This window comes from Dermacentor albipictus, chromosome 2 (assembly GCF_038994185.2).
Source record: "Dermacentor albipictus isolate Rhodes 1998 colony chromosome 2, USDA_Dalb.pri_finalv2, whole genome shotgun sequence".
NCBI classification, from domain to species: Eukaryota; Metazoa; Arthropoda; class Arachnida; order Ixodida; family Ixodidae; genus Dermacentor; species Dermacentor albipictus.
The window spans coordinates 29,949,248-29,975,497 of NC_091822.1; the positions used below are offsets into that span (position 1 = coordinate 29,949,248).

The following is a 26,250-nucleotide window of genomic DNA, read 5'->3' on the forward strand; positions in this document are numbered from 1 at the left end:
ATCGAAGAAGGGCCCGGGCTAAAGCTTCCTCTTATTGAATCACACTGGTTCTTAGAAAACACAAGAAAAATAACGCTGACTATACCGAAGCCCGCGGCCGCAGTTGTGCACAAATAAACAGAAAAACAACGAAGAAAGGGAACCCAACGCAAGCTTTGCGGGAGCTGTTATCTCGGCCAGACATCTCACCCGGAATGTCGACGAACTGTCTGGCAAGGTGACTAGAAAATCGTGGATTCATTGCAAGTCGAGCAAGTAGCAGGTTGTCTTCAAGATAACGCTGATACATAAGCGCGCTCGTTTCCAAGTGCCGAGGGGAAGCAACAGTCTCAGGGTGTGCTTCTTTTTATTGTGTTTTCTTTAGTTGTGCGTCATTGCATACGTCACGGCGCGAATTTCAAATCTTTAAGGTTGATACGCCACGTGGTGGCGAAAAAAGAAACTAAACGCATGTCCAGAATTCCTGGGTATGTCTCTCTCGCGGCCCATTCTGTTCATGAGACAAGTTAAGTTTGGAGTGTGGTGTGTAAACTTGAAACTTGTGTTTTTAGCGGGTGAATCTGATTGTCAACCTGCAACAGAGACACTCAAGTAATCACGATGCCCGTCTTCGTCGTTTTCTTAAGAGCGCGTCTGCTTCACCAAAACTGTTGCACAAGTTTCGTAGGCTTTGTTCTGACGCGCGTCCGCCGCACACACTTCCGGCGGCTCGAAGCAATGAAAGTTGAGAGCTCGAGCCCATCTGCTCCGGCGAGCTTATTAGAGGCGCGAAGTCAAATGGCACACCAACATGGTTATATTTCAGGCTTCGAAAACGTGACGTCAGGGCCTCTCGTATTTAGCTTTTTTTACATCCACAATAAAGGCAGGCAAAGCGTAATAAACGAAGTTGCAAGACCACCTGAAGCCACAAGCACGAAGATCAGACATATCCGTGCACTTCCCATCAGTCCTGCGGTGGCTGAACAATCGCAGCCCCAGAGTTCCCTCTATTAGTTATGGTAGAAAACTCTTGGGGCCGCCACAGCGCGACGCCTTCGCGGTGTTACGGGACGAGCGCCGGCGTCTCCGCTAACTCCTACGGAGTTTGTTTGAGGACGCTGCTTTTTCATGCGGGCAGACGGTTAGTCAGGCGATGTTTCCCGTTTCTTTCCGGGCTTTCTTTGTCAGACGGAGAAAAAAATACGAGCAAAAGGTTCCTTGCTGAAAATATGCTGGCTATGAGTTTCTTTCAATTCCTTAGCAATCTTCACTTACAGCACGGCATTCAGAGCTGTAACTAAATATTAGCTATGTGCAAATAAATATAAAATTCAATGATATCAACAAAAGATGACTGACGCCTGCTCTGTTCGATTGTGAACAATATGCACTTGGTTATCTTCGCGTAGAATAGCCCGTCTATTTTCATAATGCGATGCAGAATAGCTGGGGCACATTGAACGTATACAGCATTCCTACTATACAAGCAACGCCTCGTGTACGACGGTGCGTACGTGCTTTCCCTAGCTGGTCTTTATATTATTCGTGTTATACCATGGGAATAATGGACTACGCGTAGGAAAAGCACAAAGGAGCCGCACACACATAGCCAGAGCGAGGCTTTGTGTGGTCTGGCTATGTGAAGTCTGGGTATTCACAGACCATGACCAAAGCGGAACGAGGTATTCCGGTTCAGAACAAATCTTGTTTTGGATCACACGTTTCCGAAAGCACCTGCGGATATATTTGCATATCGGTAAATGGCAGAGGGCTCCTGCCACTCATCATGGACATCTTCTCGCACAATAAATTTCCATATCTCGTCGTTGCACTCCGTATTCACGCTGTTTCTTTTGTTCTCTTTGAATGAAAGAAAACTCGACGCCAAGGATACGTAATGGCCAAAACGCGACTTCTAAAATAAATGAAAAGGGCATGCATCCCTTCCCAGTAGAAATCTGTCACTCGAACCGACGTTCGCGAAACGCCGTGAGGGCCCCCTCAGCGACTTCAATGCCAAAAATCACAGTGGCAGCGCCATTCATACTTGGGAGCCTTTCCACTGCGCGCCCCACGGCCGCGCGAGACAGCTTTTGCCTGCAAAGCAGATCGCTGACGATACGAGAGTCGCGTGGTCCCCTCGCTATCGCCGACATGCCCGGATGCCACTGCCGAGAGAAGGCGAATGTAACATCCTGTTCCGGGCCCCGTGTTCTCCACATGATACGTCGCTTCGTCGCAGGGGCACGCGCGGTGCAACTCGAGGCCGCCGCAGTTCTCCTGCCACCGCCATAACCAAAACCAGTCTACGCGTGAGCGAAAAGGTTGTGGCCATTGACCAACCATGTCTATCGTGCTGTACCAGCTGAACGCTAGTCCGCCATGCAGGTAAGCACATGATCAAACTAGCGACGCCGCGAAATTGACTGCTTAAGGTTTTGGGAAGTAAGGAAAAAAACTGTCACAGATCATGAAATTGAAAACATGGGTAGCCTACTAAGAAGCGAAATACAGGTATTGATGTTCGGATAAGAGTATAAACGTTGTTGTTGCTTGTGAAATGATGTTGGAATGGGAAAATGAACTATCGTAGAGGTGGCTATCTGTATCATAACAATAAACTGAAGCGAGTAAGAAATGTAGAAAAAATAAATATACAGTACTAAAAGAATGTTCCATGTTAAAAGAGGAATAAAGAAAAGAAGAACACATGAGTAGTCATTATTCAAAAGACTAGCGCAAAATAGCAGGGACAAACACAGAGAAGACGACAGGTCGAGCACTAAATTGCCTTGGTCACATGAATAGACCATAACCTTAACTGAGCGATCACCTTCTATACAGTATACATAGTATAGAGCGAACTGTATGAGGTCGTGCTGTGAAAACATGTAGCAGCGCATTAAAAAACCATTCAGAAAGCGGAATATAGCTACACAAAATGCCACAATATACGTATCATCAGTTGTGATTAAAAGTGGGCAACCATGAGAAGCCTAAAATCCACGTGACGACAAAGGGAGACGATTTCTCTCGAAGCACTGGCGGGCCTTGTTTCACCACTGTTGATGATTTAACATCTAGGCGTTCATGCGAACTGTTGGTCTTGTTTAGACATCAGTGGTAAATATTACATATATATGTGTAAACGGGAGGCACGTTTGCGCCAGCAGGCCCCGCTGATCACTCTTTCTGCCGCAGAAGTGATTTTTCTCGACGTCTCCCTCGCACTTGCGTTGCGTGGGAACTACTTCATTCCCTGGCATCGCTCACCACCAGACAGCACACACGTAATGTCATTGAGTGCGTATGACCAACTGTGCTACCTCTGCAGATTCGCCGATTGCGAGCTTGTTCACTACGCAATTAGGCAACTCAAGAACAAACACTACCTAAATATCATCACTGCAACATGTGTGCGCTTTCAAGAACATGATTCTTTAATAAACCGAAGTCATTTCTTTGACTCTTTCTACCATTGTAAAGTGAATAGCTTTCTTCGATTTGTTTTCGACAATTTTTCTACCCGTACCGGGGCGTTTGTGACCGAACACCAGCTAGCATTTTTGAGACGCAGGGTCTGTCGTGTGAGAACTCTGTGCGGCGATTCCAGAGGGCTAGACACCATGGGCGGTGCTAGCAGTGCGTCACACTTGTCCACAGAGAAAAATTTTCTTCCCTCCTTTGGGACTCGGCGCGAAGAGCTTCTGCGGTAACCCAAGTTGGTTCAGAAATCGTACTGCTAAAATTTTGCAATGCTTAGTAGCAGAGTCGAACCAACGTTCAATGCGCATAATTACATTATCTTCGCTCATTTATTGGTGCGGTAAATCTTAATTTATGGAGACCCTGAAGCCCCCTTCCTCTTCGTGACAATCGTATGGTTTATGCTGTAGCTACTTAAAGTATTCTTGAGCTATTACCGAGAGACTAATGTGGAAAGCTTGAAGTCTAATATAATAGAGGCAACAAAGTGGAATGAGCAATATTGCTATTTTCTCATGCCGCCTTGCTTTTAGGGCACATGAATTTTGGCATCAGGCAACTATAATAGGAATAAAGAACTTCTTATTGCAGTATTCTTGCACAAGGGCGTTTTAAGTTCCTGCTGTGGGAAAAATCCAAGAAGGAAAGTATACATTTTGACGGGTGTGCCACATCTGAGTTATCCTTTCTGGTAGTGCAAACAGAAGAACCTGGTATGTAGCAACGTCACCACAGTGTGTTGTTATGCAATGTAAACAAGACGTCGATTATCAGCAGACTGTTAGCGGAGAGCACGTAGCCGAACCTTGTGGCAGACTTGGACGACTCATAGGAGCCCTAAAAAAATATTACCAGATTTCAAAGTCCTAAACGAGAGCGATAAACGGACATCTGTGGAACACTCAGGTTCGATGTAGCTACAATTGAGCGATGAATGTTGATAGTAAATATCTTGAACTAGCTGCAATGTCAATGATTAAAAATGGTAATGCATTAGAATGTGACAGCTTCAGCACCATGTTTACAATGTGGTCATGTATTGTGGAATGCAAAAATCACAAACTTTGAAAAAAAAATGCTACATAACTAGCCGCAAGGTCCCTGTAAAATTATTAATTACGACAATTTCTTAATTCTCTTGCGAAAGAAGCATGTCCGCTTTCCACAGCAACTCTCAAAGACATCGCGTTCGGAACGCGGATAGCATTTTTTATAAAAATTTGTATCCTTAAAGAAAAACCTAGGTTATCAGTGTCCAAATGAAAGCGTGCAGGTGTGAGTGAGCATTATCGCAAGCTCTTGAGCCACTTGGTGCATGATGAACTTGAAAAACAAGGGGGTACCAGCGAAACACAAAGGACGCGTGCACAAGGAAAAGGCGTTAGACACGGACGGACGCTGGACTTTCAACTGTACAGTTCAGTTAAAAGTCCAGCGTCCGCCCGTGTCTAACACCTTTTCCTTGTGCGCGCGTCCTTTGTATTTCGCTGGTACCCCCTTGTTTTTCAAGTTCATGTGAGCAAACACTCTGCGCTTGATGTTCAGTTACAAACTTTAGTTTCAGGCGACGCTAGCTACTGCGTTCATCGAAGGCACGACAAGTGTGTTTTGTTTTCCGTATTTTCCTTCTCCTGTGTTGGTTTGCCGAAAAGCAGGAGGAGGCGGAATGCGCGCAGTCCTTTCCCCTCGGCGAGCCTGACAGGTGGGCATAGGGTGGTCTCATTCGAACACGCTGAGAAGTCGGTGCGATGCGTCATTTTGTGTCTTACGGAGACATGAACGCAAACAGGGTGTTGAGCTGTGCTGCGAATGCAGCTTCGAAAATTTAGAACACATGAGGATTACGAAAATTTGCACTTGTATGCCACGCTTTTGATTAACACCAACGCCGCCGAAACGAGCGTTGGTGTCAAGGGCAAATATCTCATGCAAACGATGTTTATGAGTTTTCAGGGCTGTTAGAATCGTCGCCAGGTTGGTTGGTATCGTGCTTGAACTGAAAGACGTCAATGTCCTGGCCAAAGAACAGATGGAAGATTATTTTTTAAAGGTAAGCTGGCTTAGTCTTGCCGTTCTTTGATAAACGCTCACGACTTTTCACTAATGAACATGAGCAGTGGCACGCCTCTTGAAATTAATTAAAGTGCCAATCGCCACATTACAAAAAAAAGAATGTGTGTTATTTTGCACATGTGCTGGTTATAGTGACATTTTCAACTTCATTTGTGGAGGCGATGTACTACATTTCCTTCTCGCTTTTAGTATCGCGGTAATTATTATGTTGAAATATAGGCAATTTAGAACACATTTCACGTTTGAAGAGAAGGAGTAACTTATTATTTTAAGAAAACGATGCACGTTTTGCAAAAGCACACCCCAATTACACTTTCTTTTCGCTTGCCAGAAGTACATGGATTGAAATCAGCATTGGCTGTTAGCACGTCCTGTGTGGCATGCCTTCCAGCGCCTGAAGTGTCATAAAACAGCAGAGAACGGAAGAAAAGCAACGTGAAACCAGCAGTACAAGGTGGAACGCAGGTGCGACAGTAACAATAACAAGTGTATCACAAAGGTGGTGAGCACTAGTGTGAAAGCCGACATGTACTTGTTCTCACAGGGGCCAATCTTCTCACCAGCAATGACGACAGCCACAGGTATCACCTGTCGGTTGACAGGTCCCGTGCACATCGCACAAATATTCAGCAGCAGTACTTACAACACCCAGGTAGCCATGAAGTGCAGAACCTGCAAAGCCGCTACAGGAAATTCGACGTTTAGTCAAAAGGGAACAGAAAAAAAAAATGTCAGTCCTTCCACTCTGTGAAGAAGGACGACCAGCGAAGCTGTGGTTTGTTTTACCTCAATCGAAGCACCTATGTATATATAGGTAGTACTATTGCGACTATAATTATTATTATGATTATTATTGAAAAACCACAGCCGATAATTACACGTGTTGTTTGTAGAGTGATTTAGTCTTATTCTTTTAAGAGTAGTGACGTGTGCAAATAACACTGCATGGCAGATGGGAATTCCAGAATATTTAAAACTTCACTATGAACTACGTTATTAAAAACAATAGATGAAACTCAGCGTAAACTTAGGGTCGTCTTAGAGGCTAGTTGCCATATATATTTTTTCGGAATATTGTTGATATAACAAGAGTTACAGCCGTTTTTTAAAACCATACTCCCTCCGTACACGGCCATATATTGACAGCAGATGGGAATTCTGCAACGTTGACAACTTCAATGTGAACTCATTAATCATGACAAGTAAATGAAACTCGGCGCAGTGATAAAGACGTCTTAGCGGCCAACATCAGTATAACTTTTGAGAGCTACAGAGCATTAGCGAGAAACTGGAAACGAAAATTTATCGTGTTGACGCGACGCGTAGGCGGACGGACATCGACCACCGCCGGAGGGTAGCTATATACGGTACATGCAGGGTGTCATGGCTAACTTTAGCCAGAGTTTAAAAATATGCGAATGCCAGGTAGCTGGACAGAACAATGGTAATGTTGTTTGCCTTCGCTTGGAGATACTCAAATTACTTTTTGTCGTTCCGCCTAATTAGATAATTAGTTATAATTCATGGGCAGGACATTTAATGAAGAGGGAAGATAACCGATGGTCATTAAGGGTTACGGACTGGATCCCAAGGGAAGGGAAGCGTCGCAGGGGGCGGCAGAAAGTTAAGTGGGCGGCTGAGATTAAGAAGTTTGCAGGGACAACATGGCCTCAATTAGTACATGACAGGGGTTGTTGGAGAAGTATGGAAGAGGCCTTTGCCTGGCAGCGGGCGTAAGCAGGCTAATGATGATGATCATGAATTATTCAATTTATCAATTAGTGTAATTAGATGACAAGTGTCCATAAAAAAATTGTAGAGCGACATAAAAAACTCCTGATACAGCTTTGTGTTGCTCAATACGTGCCATACATAAAAGTCTTTTTCCGAGCTTCAAAGAAGTCTGGTAGTTACGCAACATTACGGCGCAACTGGCCGCTCGAGACCTTTTGCATCTACTCACGGGTTTCTTTAACGCTCTGAACATACTTTTGTGTAGCACATATGGAGCGACAGAAAGCCGTATCGGGAGTTTTTGATGTTGCTCTGCAATATCCTCTACAATTTCTGAGGGCAGCACAGAAAAATGAAAAAGGTGGATAACAGCCTTGCCACTCTTCGCTCGCAGTTTTCATATAAGAGGTGGGGAGGGAAGGGATAGGGAAAAGGTTACGTGAGTAGGCAAGTAAACGCTGCTACTATAGACACGACTGCGGTTGCGGGCAAACAGGATAACATTAAGTTGAAGGTACGGTACGGTACGTTTCTCCTGTTTCTGAAAATTAAACACCATGCACATTTGTTAAGCGGGCAACTTACGCAGGGCATGCAGAAGCAGAGCCGCCATAAAGCACGCCTTAGGGTCAAGGCGACACTACGGGAACGATCACATGTCCAATCAACACTTCTCTGCCCGCGACGGTAGCTTTGCTGCTATGGCGTTGCTCAAGCTCGCGGCTTTGATCCTGATCGCGGCAGCCGTATTTTCACATTGTGAAATAAAAAAAAAACGCTTGCGCACTTAGATTTAGAGACACATCAAAAACACGACGTTGTCAGAATTAATCTGGAGTCCGCCACTAGGGCATGTCTCATAATCTGATTGTGGTTTTGGCTTGCACAGCCTCATGATCCAATTCGAGTTGAATACTTGTGCCACGATGCGATGTGCCATGTGAGGCAATGACAATGTCCAACGCTCTCAGCGGTTATGAAATATGGAGCACAACAATGCCTCAAGCGAACATTACCATGTATGTTCTGTGTACTAGGCAAACAAACAGCAGTGGTGCACCCAAGGTAACGTTTAACATCAATTCATCACTCTAATGTAGGATTAAACATCGAAGAAACATTCGCCGTCAACATCACCGCTTATTATTGTGAATCAACGCAAACAGCACAGAAACCTTCGCTTACATCGATTCCCACAGTGCTTGTGATCTGCATATTTTTTTTTCAGTCGTAACGCTTCATGACTACCTGTGTCGTTTTTTTGTTTTTTGTTTTACTTTGCAGCTAAACCCTATGCACACTATACCAACATTGCAAGACGACAACTTCGTGCTGTGGGAAAGGTGAGATGATCACATTTAAGTTCAGGAGGCCCGATGGTAGACATAAATATTTAAAATAAATACTGTTTTTGGAGTGAAAGAAATAAGACGTTCGGCTTACATTGACATAGCTTGAAATGCAATGAAGCGGTTCAAATCGAATTACAGCAGGTACGTATGCCGACAAGCGCTTCTAGCCCGAAAACCGGGCTACTAAAATTTTGCAACGCATATAATTATTTTGCAACCTGCGTTGCATGATTTTTCAACGTGCGTTGCATAATTTCGCAACGCACGGAAGTGTAGCATGTTCAATGAGCTATGCAACGTTCCAGCATAGAGAAAACGAACGAGCTAGGAAAAGACAACGTGTAGTTCCAGCAAATGTAGTGGCGTGTCGCTAGTGGGATAGAAATCGCGAAATTCGAGCGGAATATGCAAGAACAAGTGAATGAAGGGATTCGGCAATGTGTACACGATGGCAGTCTTGAATCTTTGGCACACACTGGATGCATCTGCCAAGATGAAACGAGCCTTACCCCACATACCCCCACATACCCCACACATAACGAGTGTTATGTGGGGTAATGCTGTAGATGGGGGTTGTGATCATACAGTATGCAATATTTATTTATATGTGCATGTGGAGTACGAGCAGACAAATAGATTTATTTACACTGCCTAACGCCTATTTTTCAAGGTTCCCATTGAGGGAGCTACCGCCTAATTCATTTGCGCGAAACGCGGCGCAGCCTAATCAACGCGTTATTTTTTATTTACTGTTTTATTTTTTAATACTGCAGGCCAATTATATGGCCCAAGCAGCCGTGAGCCCGACAATAATGAGTACAGTTAGTAAAATTTCGTAGAGGCTCAACAAAAAGATTGATACTAGTTAGAGAAAACACCTATTCACAGTGTGTAAAACAAATAATTGTAATTTTGAAATTATGCATCTACAACAATAACCAATAACACTGAATGCCGACAAAGCAGCGGAGGGGGATAGCGGCGCGTGCATGCATAATTAATACACAAGCGGTGTATCCTCTCGTTTTGGGTCGCCTTTAGTCACCTTCCAACCCCCTGGCCGGGCTTTCAGCAGTGCGTCCTATAGTGCTTGCTATCCCCATTTTCTTGCCTAGGCATTTCTGGCCTAGGCTTAACGCCTCGTTTCTACGTACGGCCTTTGGCGAACAGCGAAAGCAGGTAGGCTCGTAGGGATGTGTTGCGCTGGCACGCCTGCTGTTATCGCGGGCAAGGACTCGTTCGTCACTGTACTCCAGATGGCAGCTCACAACCACGCACGCAGTGGACTTAAACTTCGCAATCTGGCTTTGTATTGAGAAAGAGGTTTTCTGGCTTCATATGGAATTTTGACCGACACGCTAGAGTCGGTCAATACATTAACCTGGTTATTTACAGCTCATCGACGTCTGCTCTACAGGTATATTGTTTATTGCTGCTTGGCCGTGAAAGAAGAAATTTTCGGACTAACGCAGGGGAGGACGAAATGATTGTCCTATAGCAGGGGACGCTAGAGCACACTGATCCAATACTACGAGCCCATTATTAATAACGGCAGAGCAGGCTACTCGTGGTCATTCATTTCCTATATACGCTCAGCGCTGTTACCACCTGACCGGATCGTGGTTCAATTCTTTCCAGCCGCGCAATCATGCGGTACCTGGTGGACATGTATGCACCTGACCACTCGCTCTACCCCAAGGACATCCGGAAGAGAGCCCTGATTGACCAGTTCCTCGACTACGACCTTGGGACATTTTATCGCACAGTTGCCGATTACTTTGTGAGTGTTCATTGGACTGGTTCTACTTCCATCACACGATCCGTACACATGCTTAAGCAGGTGAAGCTTTGACAGGCAGCAATGAATAACTGAGGGGAGGTGAGGAGCCTACAGCAAGTGCATTTCTCAGTTTCACAAGGTGTGTTGAAAGTGAGCATGCATACCACAAGAAACAGAAAGTGAATGCAATTATATACGGGAGTTGAAGGCAAGCGCACCTGACTTGTGAGCCGACGATTCCAAACCACACGCGTATTTTCTAACCTCTTGGCAAAAACAAGGAACAATTGTTAAACAAGCAGTAAGGTCACCCAATATTGTTTTTTTTAGCTTCTAGTGTTAGCGCATATTTGTGCAATTCTTTTTTTTTCTCTTAGCTCCCCAGCCACCAACACTAACATTTGTGCAGTTATTCTAATGCAGGGTTAATAACACTCTGTAAAGGCGAACAAGGTTTTCATTTCACCTTGTCTTTTACGAGAGGCGCAGTTATGTACATGTCATATCGCTCATTTTGAATATTACTTATCGATGGCTGTGGCAAGGATGGCTACGGTGCAATGAGAGTGCTGCGTTTTGATATTGTAACTTCCAAACTGATTACGATAAAGGCGCTTAGTTCAGTATCTCTACCGAAGCGCTTCGGTACGAAGATCATTCACTCCCTTTGTTTTGCAAGTATTCTTAAAGCGAAAAATGAAGGTCACTTACGAAAACCTAATTATAGTCCACAAAGCATGTGCAATTATTGAAGCGCATGGAGAAAGTTTCAAGGCGTTATTTCTGTGAAGGACTATTCTTGTTAAGCTAGGGTGCCATGAAAGGTTCTTGTTTACGCTGTATAGTTTGCAACATTGCCAGTATAATAACATAAATTCACTGTGGTTATGTAGAACTTTTTACACTCGTGAATACGTACGTTCCCCCACCGAATATATATATATGTATATATATATATATATATATATATATATATATATATATGTGTGTGTGTGTGTGTGTGTGCGTGTGTGTGTGTGTGTGTGTGTGTGTGTGTGTGTGTGTGTGTGTGTGTGTGTGTGTGTGTGTGTACACACATAGGGGTGTTTCTTCAAAGTTCGGCGCGCAAGACCTGACGTAACATACGCAGGAAGGAGACGATGAACCTTTTGGAACACGTATTTACTTAACGTTTTCGGCTGCTTGACCAGCCTTCGTCAGAGTACCGTAACGCATGCACAACACATACACAGCTTTAAAGGCCCCGCATCAAGAGCAGAGGGCACCCTAACTGCGCTGACTAGAACTTACACTGTAGATTATAAATCATTATCAATGACATGCAGTTTGGAATACAAAAAAATCAAATTTAGATGTGTTCAGCACACAATATATATAAAAATGACTCTCAGGTAACTGCCAGCGGTTACCATGATTATACGTGGTGAAAACAAAATTACGTACAGTCACCAGCAAAATTTTGCGGGGCGCGGGTCTAATGACAAATTCGGATTTCTGCTCTGTTATTGCGTAGCGCTTCTAATTTATTGGATCACAGTGTAGTGTGCAAGAAATGCTACGGATCAAAGCGTCTAATTAGAGGCTTCTTGCACAGGCTTCGCGGAAATTTGACTCTCTCGCAAATCCCGCGTCTAGTAAACTTTTGCGGGTGACTGTACATATGGAGATGCAAAGGCGTGATGTTTAGTACATGGCATCTCTAAATGCAACCTCGAAATTAAAAATACAATGAGCTGTTCTGCGTAAAACTTCAAGCCACATACGTCAAAAAACTATTTGTAAAAAAGCCTTGAAATCCTGCATGTACACTGTGTGGGAAGTGTATATTTATGCTCAATCTAAAGTTAGACAGATAAGTTTTCCTTTGTTTTCATTTATTTCGGACGAGATAGTGTTAAAATTATGAGAGAGAGAGAGAAACGTTTATTAGACGAAACAGTGTCCCGAGCGAGGCCGGGTATCACCCTAAGGTGGGAGGGCTCCTTAGTCCAGGAACCCTCTGGCTTCGACTGCCCTCTTAGCCCTGGCGACGAGTTGTCGTTGGTCTTCCAGGTCCCCGAGGGTTAGCTTGGCCTCCCACGTTTCGAACAGGTCGTTTGCCTGCGTTTCTGGTTGCATTTCGCTGCCTTCCTGCCACGGGCATTCCAGGAGCAAGTGTGCCAGAGTGTCGGGTACGTTGCACAGTGGGCAGAGGTAGCCGTGGAGTGTCGGGTAGAGGCGATGCATCATCATTCCGTGCGTGTATGTGTTACTTTGCAGGCGTCCAAGGATTAGGCTTTCTTCTCTGTCGAGTTTAGGGTGCGGTGGAGGGTACACTCGACGCTCGAGCCTGTAATGCTGCAATATGGCCGAATAGTTGGTGGGTACGGCCTCCGCCTCTTCTGTCACGGGTCCGAGAGCGCGTGGGGAGTGGGGAGCCCGGCTGACGTGCTCGCGGGCAGCGGCGTGGGCCGCTTCGTTCCCCTCTAGTCCCTCGTGTCCGGGTACCCACGTTACGCAGGTGTACGGGAGCGGAGTGCTTCGTCTTTTTAGTATCTTGAGTGCATCGGCCGAGATGCGGCCCCTCAAGAAGTTTCTGCAGGCGGCCTGAGAGTCGGTGAATATAATTGCTGCGTCTGTGCATGTGGTGGTGGCGAGAGCGATTGCCGCTTCTTCAGCCGTTTCCGGGTTGCGTGCCTTGATGGTTGCCGATGCAAGCTCGGAGCCTTGGGAGTCGACGACGCTCAGAGCGTACGCGTTTCGATGCGGATACTTGGCCGCATCGGTGTAGCGGGCATTCGGGTCATGCTTGAAACTTCTTTTGATGGCGTTGGCTCTAGCCTGTCTTCTACTCTTGTGATATATGGGATGCATGTTACGCGGGACACGTGCGATGGAAATGCACTCTCGAACGTCCGGTGGTATTCGCTCTTTCTTGTCCGTGTCTGCGACATACGTCTCGCTGTAGTTTAGGTTTCGGAGTACTGATCTCCCTGTGGGCGTGAGCTTGAGTCGTTCCAGCTGGCTGTTCTTGTGCGCTTCGGCGAGCTCTTGCCACGTGTTGTGGACGCCCATCTTAAGGAGACGTGATGTAGAGGCCATGGCGGGGAGTCCCAGGGCGGCTTTGATTGCCTTCCTTATCATGATGTTCAGTTTTTCTATTTCAGCATTCTTTAAAGCCAGGTACGGCGTGCCGTATGTGATGCGGCTGGTGAGGAGCGCTTGTACTATTCTTAGAGTGTCTTGCTCCTTGAGCCCGCTTCTTTGGCTTGAGATCCGTTTGATGAGGTGCGTTAGTTGCGAAAGGGTGCGTTCTAGTCTCGGTAGGCTGGCAGCTCCCGATCCGTCTTTGTGGATGTGGAGTCCAAGTATTCGCACGCTGTCGACTTTCGGGATTGTTGTCCCGTTGAGTGTGATGCTGGGGTCGGGCTCTTCGTAGTTGGGTGGTCGGCCTCTCGTTCTTGCTTTCAGGACGAGGTGTTCAGACTTCTCCGGGGCGCAGCGGAGGCCGCAGTTTCGGAGATAGCTTTCGATGGTGTCGACAGCTTCTTGTAAGCTACTTTCTTGCCTTCCAACGTTCGTAGCTCTGGTCCAGAGCGTGATGTCATCAGCATACATCGCGTGACGCAGATCTGGTATGGTCTCGAGTAGTGGGGGTAGCTTGATCATAGCTACGTTAAAGAGTAGCGGTGAAATGACCGACCCTTGCGGGGTGCCTCTGTTTGGAAGTAGGAAGCTTTCACTGCGGATGTTGCAGATTCCGACTGTTGCCGTGCGGTCCATCAGAAAGTTTCTGACGTATGCGTAGGTCCTAGTGCCGCAGCCGGTGCTTTCGAGATTGTTGAGGATCGCGTCGTGGCTAACGTTATCAAAGGCTCCCTTGACGTCTATTGCCACTATGGAGTATTTGCTTCGATTGTTTAGGTGATCTAGAAGGCCTTCTTTTAGTTGTAAGAGTACATCCTGCGTTGAGAGGTGCTGCCTGAAACCGAACATGGTGTCTGGTAGGTGGTCGTTGTCTTCTAGGTACTGGGTAATGCGGTCATGCACCATATGTTCGAAAAGCTTTCCCGCGCACGAGGTGAGGGAGATCGGGCGTAGGTTCTCCAAGCTGAGAGGTTTGTTGGCCTTGGGGATCATGGTGATGTCCGAGTGTTTCCACACAGCAGGCAGTTCTCCTTTCTCCCAGCACTCATTGTAGTAACAGAGGAGAGCCTCGGTGGCCTGCTGCGGTAGGTTGCGTAGGTGTTTGTTAACGATCCTGTCTTTACCTGGGCTGGTATTTCTAGTCAGCTTGGATAGGGCTACGTGGATTTCGGCCTCCGTGAAGGGTCGGTCGAGTTCTGGGTTCGGTTTTCCAGAGTATTCTTTGCAGCGAGTTGACGCGGTAGAGGGTGCATCTCCGCATAGTTTCTTTTGTAGTTCTCGCAGGAGGTGTTCTTCTGATCCGGCGTGGTTGTGGATAAGACTGTGAAGATGTTGCTTCTGTTTCGTTTTGGTGGGTTCAGTGGCGAGGAGTGCGCGTAGGAGGTGCCAGGTCCTCTTCGTGCTCAAAGTCCCCTGTAGCTTGTCACAGAAAGCGTGCCAGTTCTGCCTGACGAGGTGTTCCGCATAGTCTTGAGCCTGCTTGGTAAGGAGAGCGATGCGTGTTTTTAGCTTTCTGTTAAGCTTTTGTCGCTTCCATCTCTTCAGGAGGCCACTTCTTGCCTCCCAGAGATGTAGGAGGTGCGCGTCGACCACGGGTGTATCGGCATCGAGTCGTATGATCTTGGTGTGACGTTCTGCTGCGTCTAATACATTTTTGAGCCACTCGTCAATGTCACTTATGCTTGCTCCGGAATCTAGCTTGTCCCTGAAGGATTTCCAATCGGTTAGCCGTGCAATTCCGGTCTTGGTCTGTTTACGGGTGTGTGCTACATCTAATTGGAGGATATGGTGATCGTTGCCTAAGGTTTCCAGGAGTCGACTCCACTCTGCCCAGGGGACGTCCGCAGTAAAGGTAAGATCGGGGTTTGTGTCCCTGGAGACGCTGTTTCCAATTCTCGTGGTCTGGAAGGGATCATTCCAGAGGGTGAGTCTGTGTTGCTGTGCGGTAAGATTCGCGAAGCTCGCGGTCATGGCTGGTGCGGAATCCAGATTCGAGTATGATTACCTTGAGATTGTTAAATGAGTGGCCCGGCATATTGACATGTTTCGATAGTGGTAGCTTTGGTTGGAATTTCGCATGCGATCTGTGGTTGTTAAAGGGATCCTGAAAGGTGCTTCAGTATGGCCGATGTATTGCAAGTGGCAAGTGTAATCGAGCAAGTACACTACATTACATGAATCACAGTTGAAACAGTCTTTAATTGTGAACATGAATTGGCTGGCTATTCTGGGGGCAGTCAATGTAGGTATTATATGAGGGTAGACGTTGCAACGTGGTTTATTGCAGCGGTTGCAACCAGTCGGGTTAAAAGTGGCAATTTTTGAAGACGTTAGTATGTTACCCATGTTTTTCGAACGCCTATACACGACACGAGGTGGCTCAGGAAATACGGCCTTTAACCTGTCGCTTTCCTAGAGAATGCTGTAGTGTTTGCGGAGTATGCCTGAGACCTTAGGGTTAGACGCGGAATGTGTGAGCATCAAATTAGCCGACTGGGAGCCAGTGGGTTTGTTTCTGCCCTTTAGAAAGCCCATCCTGTCATGTCCTGCCACTCGGTGTATCGCGTCATCCGTCAACTTTTCTGGATATTTACGGTTCAGAGGTTTCTCTTTGAGTTCCTTCGTCTTCTTCGAAATCGTCTTTTTCGGAACATATGCGCTTAAAGCGCTGTGCCTGGCTGTGTGGAACGCAGCCTTGAAATGACGCACGTGGCTGCTTTGAAAATGAAAAAATTGATGATTATCAGTTGACTTGTTGTAGAGTTTGATGGTCAGGCGTCCGTTGGAAATAGCAATAGTGACAAGTCTACAAACGATGGTGAGTAATGATATGTGAATTTGATAACGGGGTGTGCCTGGTTGAATGCCGCAATGAAGCTTAAAAGTCCGGTTTGGCTATCTGGTCCAAACACAATGTATATTGACCCGTGAAGTTATCTTTATCGGGCGACCACGTTTCGCCGCTTACCAACTGTAATCGCACAGCGAGTGACGCGCCTGCATGTATACGACGTTTCTGGAAAGTTATCGATGCTTCTACCCGGCTGTCTGTTGTCGCCGAACCTTGTGTTATCTGATTTCATCGCGTAACGCGAATGGTGTAGAACTTTGTGGAAGGCACGCGGGCACGCGGGTCCGAACGATTAGTCTGGAACATTCGACGACTGCTCTATAAAAGCCGACGCGCTTGACCCGCTGATCAGATTTACGACGATCGCCGAATGTGTTCGCCGCTCCCGTTGTGCTTTAAGTGTAGCCTGTTTTGTGGGCACAGGTTCGCCCAATAAAAGCTAGTTTTTGCCTTTCACAGTATTGCTACTGTGTTCTTTGACGTCACGACCCCGTGACAATATCGTCGATGTAACGTTTAAAGTAAATAGGTTTTAATCGTACACTCTTGAGGAATACGTCTTCATGCACTGCCATGAAGACGTTTGCGTAGTTAGGGCCTATTTTCGTTCCCATCGATGTTTCACTAATTGGTACATAATGTGAATTTAGGGCCTATTTTCGTTGCTATCGACGTTCCACTAATTTGTAAATAATTAATTTATAATTCTCATTATGTACAAATTAGTGAAACGTCGATGGGAACGAAAATAGGCCCTAACTACGCAAACGTCTTCATGGGAGCGCTCGAAGGCGCGTTCATTAAGAGCGTACGATTAAAACCTATCTACTTTAAACGCTACACCGACGATATGTATTTGGACACATCACATCACGCCTTTGCATCTGCATGTGTACGTCATTTTGTATTCACTAAGGACAATCACAGTAACCGCTGGCACTTACCTGAGAGTTATATTTGTAGATATTGTATCCTGAACACATCTGCATGTCATTTCTTGTATTCCAAAATGCGTGTCATTGATAATCATTTATGATGCGCAGTGTAAGCTTTAGTCAGCTCAGATAGTGCACCCACTGCTCTTGATACGGTGCTTTTAAAGTTGTGTGTATGTTGTCGATGCGTTACTATAATGCATGTGTGTGTGTGTGTGTGTGTGTGTGTGTGTTGGCACGCGGTATATTACAGTTATTTAGGTTTATACCAATGCGCACACGAAACCTACATACATGTTTATTGCGTATGTTGCATTTTTCTTTTACTTTGACACATCAAATTTATTGGTGTTAACTTGTTTATTGTGAGACACGTATAAAGAAACAACTTACAAGGCACGGTGGCGTACTCGTGGTATAGTTTTATCTCACGCCAGAAATGTCAACTGCATTAAGAATTGTCGTTATGGATAAAGAGTGCTTTTGGAAGTTTGCAGATAATAATGACAAGCCTGTTTAACCGCAACGTAGACGTACCTTTTACTGCGCTGAGACAGGCTGTGTGTCTCTGACTGCTGATGCCAAAGTTTATTTAATAAGGTAATTAGTTTCACGTCATCAGGAGTTTCAGCCAACGTGGTCGGTCGACTGGTCTTTCTCCATATTGTGGCCCACATCTTACAATATATCGGAAGCTTTAACCCACCAATTTAGCTGACGGTGACGAGAACCCTCACAAAGGCTAACACCCCCCTAAAGCAGCACTTGCATGTAGGCCCCTACTCGTGACCACCATGTTGGTTGTTACTGTGGCTGACGAAGAGAGGCGCTCTTTTGTTGTGAGGCGTCGCCGTTCGTACCGCCATGGCGCTACGTGCGCTACCAACGTAGGGAACCTACATGCAAGCCCTGTGAATAGCATTTGCAAGTGGGCTCCCTGTACCAAAGTGGACGCACCGCCGTGACGCTGCTGCTGCAGGCGCTGGCTTTAAAATGTGCCGCACAGATGCTATGCGGCGACGGTGGCAATGCTAAGATATGCCATGGCGGAGTGCTCAAATAGTGTTGTGGCTCTTGGCCGCAGCACTGCAACATTCCGGGAGAGGCAGTGAAACTATATGGCAAGATTAAGAAATGAGATGTTAGTAAGAAATTATTCACACGTAGTAGGCACGGACAACTAAAGAAACAGACGGGACACTGCGCTTCGTCGTCCGTGTGCGTCTGCACTACTGTGTAAACAATGCCATAGCAGCTTGCCCACCAGTCTGTGTTTTTGAGTAATAATTTGTGTGGAAGTAGCGTTTGGCGTGACTCAAGTAACCAAGCCCAAGAATGGATAGACTTAAAACAAAACCTGAGTGAGAATCGATGTCGTTTCACTGCTGCGGAGAAAACAGCTTGCCAATGTCTCGGACCGCACCATGTACTCGTGCGAAATGATTTTCATCAACATGAGTGCCACTAAACCCGTACGTTACGACATACAGCGCTTTATACGTACAGCGAGAGACAGCACTCAGAGCAAGGAACGCTGCGAACGCGAACAAGCCTATCGTAAGATGCCTGGATGCTAATCGGTCGATACAGCGAGCGCCGCTCCAGTTTTATGCAAACGCAAAGTGCGCCGCACCGTGGATGGAGAGACAGAGCTACAAAGGAAAGGGTATAAAGGATAGAGATATTCATGATGACGTGGGGGGGGAGGGGGAAGGTGGGGCTAAGCGCCATGCGGTTACTGTCTCTCAATAGAGGACACCGCAACCGCACTGCACAAGGGGCAAGGGAGAAAAAGGTGGGGTGGCAGCAACAACGACAACAGAGGAAGAAACCCGAGAGATGCGTTACATAGAGGAGGGAGACCAGATCATCTACGACTTCACTACCGGAATGGCAGCGGCGAGCGCTCAGGCGCATGTGCGACGCATTAGGGTTGGTAGCATCGATGAACGAATAATGGATTATTTGAATGAATATATCCCACAACAGAATTAATCTTCATCAATTTCCACCTTCCATTGAATCGACTTAATCTATTAGGCCTGTTCAAATAATCGTTTTCGAGAGTTGGACAAGAGTGGCACGAAAATTTTGGGATTGTACTGGAATGGCGGCGCACCAGTAGTGGCGGTGCGGCTGTAGTACAGCGACTGTCGGCTGTATTTCTGAGTCTCCAGTGATGCCGAGCCGAGCGCTTCCCCTCTTTTCCCCGAGACACCACCCGAAGTCAGAGGCTTGAAATGTCCTCGCAATTCAAGGCGTACTATAGCGAGCCAGGCGTTGATCGTCATTGCCACACCCAGTCCACTCAAGACATGGCATAGCAACGCGCCAGTTTGGAGCACTTAATTTTTTTTTTTGCAAGTGCAAGGGGTTTATTTTTTTTCACACAATCATGATTATACTCACATCATCATTATTTGATATTGAAATGGAGTTCGTGTCGATTCCAGCATATGTATAGCGTGCGGGCATCTATTCTCGCACGCTGCTTGGGTGGCCATTCAAAGAAGGTGCCGGTTTCGCCCAAACATCCCGCCTGTTGGCATTCCTTCGCTATGTAGAAAAGAGCGTGTGGTTTAAAAACCTAAACCAGTAATTTTCTCTTATCCAGTGCATATTGCCATTTCTGGCAGGGTGTGGTTCTTAGTACTTTGTTCAACCTTCCAATCCGTGGACTGACCGACGTTCTACCACATAGAGTCAACCTGTCCATATAGGGTAACGACAAATGCATATGCGCCTCGGCAGTTACACGTCTCTAGGTGCGTGCACAGCTCCAAAAAGCAGTGACACTAACACCATCGTACCTGCCTGCTCAAGGCCTCAGCATTTTGACCGAGAAGTGCGCTTTAGTCGCCTTTACCCGCAAGCCCATGACCTGGTACCCCATTTCGATCGAACACCAAACATTTTTATACGCAAAATCTCACCATTTCCTAGGCGTTATTATCGACAGAGACCTTTCATGGAGCCTCCACATCTCATACTTGCAGAAGAGGCTTACCTCTATTGCACATATACTGAGGTTTCTTGCCGGTAAAATGTGGGGCACGTCCATGGCACCTATGCTTCAACTATACAGGACGCTCTTACTAGGATAGTTGCGATATAGCACACCAGTGCTGTCCAATGCTAACAAAACTAACGTCTATCTCCTACAGAGCACTCAAGGCCAAGCCCTTCGAACATGTCTGGGGCAACATCGAAGTGCTTCAACCGTAGCAACAATTGGCATCGCGAGAGGCCAGGCAATAATGACGTATATAGTTATGGACGCATCCCGGGCGCATGATCGCCATATATTCAGTGTCGTTAACCACCATCTCGCTCGCTTGCCTGAGAAAAGACCCACGGCAGTGTTTTCCAGATCAGTTGCGGCTAACCAGTACTATTTCTCATTGAGGCACTCGCCCGCAACAAGAACGCCATCCCCTCTGTGGTGCTTGAAAAAGCCCCTTGTGTAATTTGCTGTTCCAGGAATAATGAAGAAAGCTATCCTGACCACCGCGGCTCTCAAGCACATCACATTGGAACTCGTGCATTGTTCGTACGCTAACCGAATCCGTGCTAACCGAATCCTCGATCATTGAACTCGTTTAAGGGGAAGGTCACGCCATCTATGATTGGTGCAGCGAAGAAGTAGCTTACAAGCCCAAATAAGTAACACAAAGAGGCACCAGCGTTTAACTTGAAGACAGTAGAACCGCCGCTTACTGCGCGTGGCTCTTGTGAACTGCCCCCGAGAAATGCACCCTACGTATGCCTTCTTCCAATATCTACACGCGCCCGCTGGTCAGTGTATGTGACAGGATCGCTTCGGTTCTCTTTCATGTCACGCCGATGCCTCGACTGAAGAAAGTGCTCACTGCTGCTGAGCTTGCAGAATGCTGGCGCAAGCAGGCCGAAGTCGAACGTAGTCCTTACGCCGCCAAGACAGTCTAAGCTCGTACCGCTGTCTTAGAGCAGACGAGGTTAGCCGCCCGCAAAGAACGCTCCACCCAGACGAAGGAACACAGGGAGGCCATCTTGGAGCAGTGACGCACCTCTGCTATTCAACAGCGAGTGACGGCCAAGACGGCTGAATGATTACTGTCGGTTTTTCATACTGAAAATATTAATTATTTAGACAAGGTGAAAAGGAAACATATTGCAATTGTGCAACTGAGGCCAGCCACTGAGTCGCATGCTGTGCAACTCCAGCGGTGCTAACATTTTCAGCTTATCGGGTCAGTGCCTACCAATGTAGTGCAAACTAGAGGTATCTGTTTGCACCAACCACTTTCTACGACAATAAAATTATACCTACACAACAACCAAACGTACCCCCTTTCTGACTTAGTATGTTCCTTTTATGTTTTCAAACATCGCAGCTGGTGACTCGTAAATTCTTTGCAGTACTCTTACCTGCTCAAGGGTGAACCTAAGTGTGAGAAGAAGGAAGGGGCCTTCCGCAACAGCCTGCGTTCTGTGGAGCATTTGCTCGGAGACAAGCCGAGGCGCTTCCTCACTGGGTCGCAAATGACCCTTGCAGATGTGGCACTCATGGAGTCCCTCACAGTTCCTGAGGTATGAAAATTGTCTGGCCGGATTACATAACGCAAAAAGCTGGAAATCTGGGATGAGTAATATGATTGGGATAGGTCTGGTAGAAACAAAGGGCTTATGTTAACCTTTGGCGTGCGAAAACGTTCAGCTGCTAGTTGCAGGTTTGACTCTTCTTGTTCTACATATTTGTGTGCTGTGCTTACTGTGTAATAATGCAGAGTCGGACCGTGCGGATTTGTCTTGCCATAACCGTGACTGGGCGCGGCTGGTGGTGAAAGCAGTGAAAACGGTGTCGATAATTATCATAAAGCCCAAATTATTAGGGAATTACCGCATCATGAAAACAAAGCAGAAAATGCAATAGCGGAGAAGGTAATTTTATTAAGCAGTGGACGGAACGTAAAAGAAGCCCTATTGTTGAAACTTTAATTGCGACACTGTTTCAAACAGGGAGTGAAACATTAGTCAGTATGTCATTTGTCATGACATGTTTGTACCATGGTAATTCACCTATAAACGAATTTGTGTGCTCTCTCAGTGCACTAACTAACGGTATAAAAGTTGTACTTATGGTTGTGATGGTCCAGACGTGTCTTACTTCAGGAACATTCCGGATGTTGTGAAAATCTTACGGCTGCTATTCATATATTTTAACGTTGAATTACCATGTCCATGCAAATCTAAACATTAATTGCGAGAAACTGCCTTATTGGCAAAGCGGCAGTCAACATTTCTTTGTTGGGCACTAATCCCCACGCCATCTGCGTATTTCGTGCTCAAGATGTTTCATTAACAAAGCCATCGGCTCGCGTGGCTAGACCTCCTAGACTTACTCAAATATTGGCTCAAAATTGTCTTCAAGATATATTTTACTTTCTGTGTTTAATTGTAATGTTTTCCCGACAGACGATGAACTACGACCTGTCGTCCTTTCCAAGCGTTAAAGCATGGTATGATTGGATGCAATCTAAACTGTGCACCGTCAATGAAGTCAACGTGGAAGGCATAGCACAGTTCCGGGCTTGCATCGGCATGCAGTGACAACATGGTCTTGCGCGTGCCCTTCTGCAAGTATGCTGCTTCCTGTTCCAGCAAGTGTGGTTCAATAAAATTTCTCCGACTTTATGTACATAACAGACGATGGTTGTTCAACTTCCTGATTGGCAAGGAATGCTTGGCAGCGCTGCTGTATGATTACCAAAGCAGCACAAGTCACGTGCTATTGTCGTGCGAATGGAAAGCAAGCATTACAGAGGCTGGAAAATAAATACATGCTCAAGACATAGACACCAAGCGTGCTTGGTGCTTCAAGACATGTGCCCTTGGGACTATGACCCCGTACAGCTTCACTGGAATGACAGTCACTGAGATTGGCACGATGGCAATGCTTCAGTTATGTTTTGTCAAAAGACTCAACATGCCAAACCACTGCCTCAGTAGTATTGATTCTGCGAATACTGAGGACCAATGGAGGACGGGAAACAGTGGGCGTATGATCCAATAGGAACGTAGCAAGAGCATGAATCAGCTGTGAACGTCTGACGTTGTACAAATGCACGCTGTCATTAGAAGAGCGCCAGTTAAAGATCCTCAGGTGGTCAAATTTTCAGCACTTCCTAACTACGACTCGCCTCATAATCAGATCGTGGTTGTCGCATTTAAAACTCCAAAATTTGTCTTTCACTAATTTGGAAAGGTTAAGTATGAATTTGGGAAGCGACGTACTGTCACTTGTGGTGCACGAGCGCAACACAGCCTATAAAGTGAGGAACTATTTGAAAGATGTAACCATTAACACGGCAAGCTTGCTGCAGCGTACCAAAAGTGCAGCTTGGTAGCAGTGGCATCGGTAATTCCAGCAAGATGGGCGGTGGTCGAACGAAAGACGGGGTTTACAATATGTGCATTGCAAAATGTCCCTCCACTCAGCACACAGCACTTCCGCAGCAGTTCTCTTAGAAGGACAGTCAAGGAGTGGCGCTGTGCTTGGAGCTGATGATGTTTGTGGTAAACAGACGTGTTTTGCCAGGGCCTCGTGGAGCCAGAAAATGAAAACAAGGTTTTACTACATGCTTTGAGCTTGCTTCTGTTTTTGATTTGCTGATTTTTTAAGCCTTTAATTATTATTTGGCTAGTCTTCTTTTTTTGGTTCGCTCGGGTGTGTTTTCTGTATATTCGGTTTTGCAGGATAGTCACAGGGTCTTCTCGCGCCACGTCTTTCTACACGTGTGGACCGTTATGTCTTTAAAGCCTTTATATCCAAGTTTGCAAGTGGCAAGACTATTAGATATTAATAATTTTATTGTGTGTGTGAGCATTGCTATAGGGAATATTGCATTGGTGGGACAGTGAGAGCCTGAATGCGTGTTTGAACACGTGCGAACACGTGTCATAACTTAAGTCAGTGCGGCATTTATTGCTTCTAAAGCATTGCTGATAATTACTTTGCGGCATTTGAAGAATTTAGATTCTGTGCCGATCCGCCTTTGCTAGAAGGCAAGTGCTCTGAAAGCTTGTGCGTTTGCTTTAGAGAAACCTAATTGCAACGCATGGCAAGAAAGACGGTTAAGCGTGCAGTGTGCGGAGCTTCCCTCAAAGTAGACGAGGGGACGGATGAGAATGGAGAGGAAATCGAGTCAATCGGCAGGGACTGTGATGTCGATGCTAGGCTAAAGAAAATGTTGTTGCACAAAAATAATTGTTGCGCACATTGCCATTTTTTTCATTCCCTGTAGAAAGTATGTACCGCGGCCCACCTACAAGAAGCGAATTTTTATAGCGGTGTTGTAGAATGAAAACTACGCTTTCTATACCGCAGTTTCGATGAATGTAGGTAGCACACGACAGACAAACAAGCTAGCGTTGCAAATGCGTGGTGCCATTTCGTCTGCGATTTTCGGCGCTGATACGGCAATGCTTGTGAAGGTGCGCTGTGGGGACGGCAGCGAAGTGCTGGCGTGACCACGTGTCACAGAGGAAGGTGACGTAATCTTCCAAGCAGGTAAAATTATGTTATTCACGGATGGTGCATGCTGGTTGACACTCCGCGCTTTGTTATGTGTATCGAGATGCTGTCTTCGTGCGCTGTGTATTCGCAATCTATTTACCTGCACTTTATCTAGATTTGTTGCTGAAAGGCATCTCGTACATTACGTTTTAGCTTCAGGCAAGGGCATATAGCTAGAGAGTAAGTGCGAACTCAGGCGGAGTCGGAGTCGGGCTTTTAGGACGATCGGAGGAACTTGGGGCGACAGGAGAAGGCGAGCAGGGCTTATTTACATTATTTACATCTTAGACAAGAGATACATTTACACAGTCTAGCGTGACTCCCAAATGGAGACCGCGAAACGAAGCCTACAGCAAATGAGCACACAGCTCACGAGTATATTGACGAGCACAGAGCACGACGACGAGCACACACTAGCAGCCGACAACAGCCGCTTATAACCACTCCTTTCGACGTCATCGTTCGACGTCATCATAGAAAGTCCTCGTGGTCGCCTGTGTGAGAAGGGGGTAGGTTTTTTACACACACACACACTTGGCGCACAGTTTTCAGTGCTCTCTCCGAGGGCCGACGACCTTTGTAGCCCAGTCGTCATGGTATCCATTGTCTTGCGTCCCCGTAGTCAGGTGGTCACGCCCGACACCAGCCGGTGCCGCTAAATTCCAGAGCTACCTTTTCCCTGTAGTCGCCACGTGTGTCAGCAGACTGTGACGAATCCTGGGGCCCCCGTACCGCAAAGCACCCTTTTGCCAGGGGGGGGGGGGGGGGGGGGGCTCCCCCTGCCGCAGAGAGACCATGATGACCCGGCAAATTAACCAACAATGCACGGGTGCCAAACGTGGCCAGCCCTGCTGTCGTCAGCGATCCTCCAAACGCGGCGCATGGTCGGTTAGCGTTGTCGTTCTCGCCCGTTCTCTGAAGGGCGCCGCCACCGCGGGTCGGTCGAAGCACGTGCAGTGGGCTGAAATAGTTGGCACGTTGCTACCCCGGCCGGCCATTCCTAACATTGGCTACAGCCCAGTCAGCCAAGTGTAGTACGCAACGTCTTGGCGTCTGCCCGGAACACACTCGTCTGCACGAGCCTTCACAATGTATAAGTAAAAAACAAATAACCCTAGCGACGATGCATTCACAGAACAAAATGATTTCCCTAAGCATTTACGCATTTTTCATCAACATGCTCGTACATTTGGAAGATCTATAAATTTGAGTACGCCTGTGGAATAGCGGAGGACTGCGCTAACATAGTGAAATACCTAAGTTAGGTTGCACATACTTTGTGCGACGTCAACTCGTGTTCGCTTGATTGATTTGGTCTCCCTACAAAAAATACTTAATACATACATTGCAAACAATTCAAAACAGGGTCGCGCAAA

The 26,250-nt window shown here is 46.5% G+C and overlaps 1 protein-coding gene across 1 annotated transcript; it reads left to right on the top strand.

The window, feature by feature from the left end:
- The first annotated feature begins 1,101 nt into the window (after nt 1–1,101).
- LOC135897746 (glutathione S-transferase D7-like) lies at nt 1,102–23,005 on the top strand. Its single transcript, XM_065426461.2, has 7 exons — nt 1,102–1,123; nt 2,225–2,370; nt 5,422–5,518; nt 8,560–8,618; nt 10,266–10,407; nt 21,718–21,888; nt 22,774–23,005. Exons 2-7 carry the CDS (start codon nt 2,327–2,329, stop codon nt 22,906–22,908), a joined length of 648 nt encoding a protein of 215 aa, XP_065282533.2. The 5' UTR covers nt 1,102–1,123; nt 2,225–2,326; the 3' UTR covers nt 22,909–23,005.
- Nucleotides 23,006–26,250: the final 3,245 nt, after the last annotated feature.

Excerpts from the sequence above, each read along its gene's own strand:
- LOC135897746 (XM_065426461.2), top strand. The coding sequence starts at position 2,327 with ATGTCTATCGTGCTGTACCAGCTGAACGCTAGTCCGCCATGCAG. Across the intron at positions 5,519-8,559 it reads TGGAAGATTATTTTTTAAAG|CTAAACCCTATGCACACTAT; the intron begins GTAAGCTGGCTT and ends TTTACTTTGCAG. Across the intron at positions 10,408-21,717 it reads GCACAGTTGCCGATTACTTT|TACTCTTACCTGCTCAAGGG; the intron begins GTGAGTGTTCAT and ends AATTCTTTGCAG.